The sequence below is a fragment of the Cardiocondyla obscurior genome, linkage group LG28 (assembly GCF_019399895.1).
Source record: "Cardiocondyla obscurior isolate alpha-2009 linkage group LG28, Cobs3.1, whole genome shotgun sequence".
NCBI classification, from domain to species: domain Eukaryota; kingdom Metazoa; phylum Arthropoda; class Insecta; order Hymenoptera; family Formicidae; genus Cardiocondyla; species Cardiocondyla obscurior.
Genome location: NC_091891.1, coordinates 72505 through 75893, shown reverse-complemented (window position 1 = coordinate 75893; position 3389 = coordinate 72505). Strand labels below are relative to the sequence as shown.

The 3389-nt window shown below is 36.5% G+C and overlaps 1 protein-coding gene across 1 annotated transcript; it reads right to left on the bottom strand.

The window, feature by feature from the left end:
* Positions 1-889: 889 nt before the first annotated feature.
* Positions 890-1487, bottom strand: LOC139112432 (zinc finger CCCH domain-containing protein 10-like). Its single transcript, XM_070673447.1, has 2 exons — positions 1466-1487; positions 890-1374 (listed from the first exon to the last, which is right to left on the bottom strand). The coding sequence occupies exons 1-2, from the start codon at positions 1485-1487 to the stop codon at positions 890-892; spliced, it is 507 nt and encodes a 168-aa protein (XP_070529548.1).
* Between the last annotated feature and the right edge of the window lie 1902 nt (positions 1488-3389).

The window sequence follows — 3389 nt, the reverse complement described above, 5'->3', positions numbered from 1 at the left end:
TTAATATTTTATTTTTATTATTTTTGTATTATTTTTTTTTATATATTCATTTTTATATTATATATTCATTTTTATATTATATATATTTTTATATTATATATTCATTTTTATATTATATTTTATTCTAAAGTAATTGTACACATATTTATTAGTTTGTAAGTTTTTAATAAGATTAAAGATGTTCATACAGAAATAATAAAATATGTTTTATTATAATACGCCCAAAATTCCGACAATGACTAAAGACTCCGGAAAGACGAGGGAAACTAAAAGAGACGGAGAGAGAGGACGTCCAAAAAAATGTTTTAGTTTATAAGTTTAGGTTAAATTTTATTTTATATTTATTTTTATATTCATTTTATATTCATTTTATATTCATTTTATATTCATTTTATATTCATTTTATATTCATTTTTTATTCATTTTTATATTCATTTTGACTAGTTTATTTTTTATTAGTTTATTTTATATTAGATTTATTTTTATATTAAATTTATATTCTAAAATAATAGCATACATATTTATTAGTTTGTAAGTTTTTAATAATTAAAAATGTTCATACAGAAATAATAAAATATGTTTTATTATAATATTTCTTTCATATCTTAATTTACTACCATATATTCTACAAACGTTTATTATATATAAGCAAAAATATAATAAAACTAATAATAAAACTAATAATAAAACAAAAAATTCCATTAAAAAATGACATTAAAAAAATGACATTAAAAATACCTTTAAAATTACATTAAATACAATCAACGCAAAAACGACAGAAGCAACTACAATAAACGCAAAACGACATAAGCAAAACAACATAAGCAAATACAATAAACGCAAAACGATATAAGCAAAATACAATATACGCAAAAAAAAACAACATAAGCTAATGCAATTGCTCATAGCTGGCGACGGATTGGCATACCGGGCACACAACCGTAAGCATAGTGTACGGACGCGGGGGGCCTTGACACTTCAGGGCACACGTGTAGCAATACACGTGCCCGCAACTGGACGCCCCGAACGTGTCCAACACAATTTCCGTACAACACACTATGCATTCCAGTTTTTCGTCGTGCCCGATATGCCGACGTTGGCAGTCCGTCCTGTTGCACCTGCCGGCCTTATAGTCCCCGCAGATGATGGAATTCTGCAGGGTGCGTCCAACTTCGTACCGCAACTTCTCTGATGTTAGGCCGGTACTCTCGTAACGAGCCTGCTCCACGCTCGTTACGTGCAAAAATTTGCATTGCGCGTTTGTGCACTTCTTGTTTTGGTAATTGAAACAATACCTGTAAGGGTGCACAAACGCGCAATAACTGTTAGAGCAGGCTCCTCGCTGGAAGTCGCGGCAGAGCTGTTGTTTTTGAGCTAAAAACATAAAAATACATATTATATATCATTTTATAACAGATTAAATTATTTTTCTAAATTGTATTATAAATTCTATTATAATACATACCTGGTTCCCCAAAATATGCCATTTTTACTAAAAGTTTTCTTCACTGTTCTCGACTGTCTTTGAAAAAGAGCTCCTGCACGTACAGATGCGAGACTGAGAATGAGGCATGGTCACATCGTCGTCGTCGTCGTCGTCGTCGTTCTCATCAATAAACAAAGAAAATAGACGCCGGGCCAACGAAAACGAAACGTGATACAAAAGATTCCAGACGCCAAAGATTTTTGTCGCATAGGCGTGTAGAAAGAATCGTCCATATCTAACGAAGGCATCTTGAAACGATTACTAGAAAAGCATGAACGACACTTGACCAAGAGAAAACGCAAAAGATTTTTACAACGTTTGAAGCCCATACAAACGCAAAAGATTTTTTGACCACACGGGTATATAGAAAAGAATCTAGCGATAGCATGTTACGCATCTGCAAACGATAACTAAAGAATGCGAGTGAGAGCGTGAAAGGGTGTGAGCGAGAGCGCGAATGGCACTTGAACGAGAAAATACAATTTTTTACTAATTTTATATTTTAACGATATTATCTTATACAATCGATATAATGCGAGCAACGATGACGATGACGACGATGATGATTGCAATGAAGACGCCGGTGACGTTGGCTTTACGCAAAATTGTCCTTCTGTAATATTAAAATTTTACGGCTACTATTCGTACGAATAAAAATATTTTTATTTTATTTATCTTTATACTTACCATTTACGGATTACATGAATCGCACAGCTCTTCGATGATTGTCTTGGGCAAGGAATCAATACCACATGAGCGATTGATAAACACGACATGAGCGATTGATAAACACGACATTAGCGATTGATTAAAAAAGATACCCTCTCGGTATAAAACTCCAACGCAACCTATTAAAATTTTTTCTTATTGTAAGAATAATAAGAAGAGGAAAATACACTCGAGCCGACAGTTGTGCATCCTCTTAGTGTCAACTTTTGTTTAATATTATATTTCAAAGCGGCATACTACGCATGAAAACTACGAGTCGTAGTCGATGGTGACAAACGCGTGAACGAGAACGAGAGGGAACGATAGGCGGCGCGAACAAGTGCGAGCGAAAGGCAACGATGGGCGCGCGATACTTTGCGATCCGCCGCCCGCCGCTCGCCGCTGACGCCTTGACTAAGACTCGCGTGAAAAATGTGTAATATATTTTAACGCATATTCATAAAATAAATATATACTTTTGTAATCGGCACGTATCATTTTTAATCGCTTCTATTCCATCCTTCATTTTATTATAATTGTGAGTCTGCCTCGTTCGTATGCAACATACGTATCTGAGTGAGAGAGAAATCAGATAATAAGGAGGAGCGATTAGCCGGGGGTGTACGTGCAGCGTCACCCGCATTCGAATCGTATGAGCGTGTACTAAATTGTTTATAAACAATAGGCGGCGCGAACGGGTGCGAGCGAGTCGTAGTCGATGGTGACGAACGCGTGAACGAGAGCGAGCGAGAGGGAACAATAGGCGGCGCGAACGGGTGCGAGCGAGACGGAACGATGGGCGCGCGATCCTTTGCGATCCGCCGCCGACCCGCCGCTCGCCGCCGCTGACGCCATGACTAAGACTCGCGTGATCACCCCCAACACCCCCCTTACCCCTGTAAAATAAGACACCCCCCTTTCCCTTTTGAAAAAATTCCAACCCTTTGAAATTCGCGATGCCGCAGGAAAATACCGCGGCGCGATAACGCACTTATTTAATTTTTAAAAATATCAAATTACGTAATTAAAATATCAAATTACGTAATTAAAATATCAAATTAAATAACTTTTATGTTATTGTTATATTTATAAACAATCGATTCCGAGAATCGCAAACAAAGAAGCGATTCCTGGAAAAACACCCCTCCCCGCGTGACGTCATTACCCCTCGCCCTAAGTCACACGGACACACTAA

Bases quoted from the DNA above. Each gene is read 5' to 3' on its own strand.
- LOC139112432 (XM_070673447.1), bottom strand. From the start codon at position 1,487: ATGGCATATTTTGGGGAACCAG. The intron at 1,375-1,465 runs GTATGTATTATA...TTATGTTTTTAG, and splicing joins GGCATATTTTGGGGAACCAG to CTCAAAAACAACAGCTCTGC.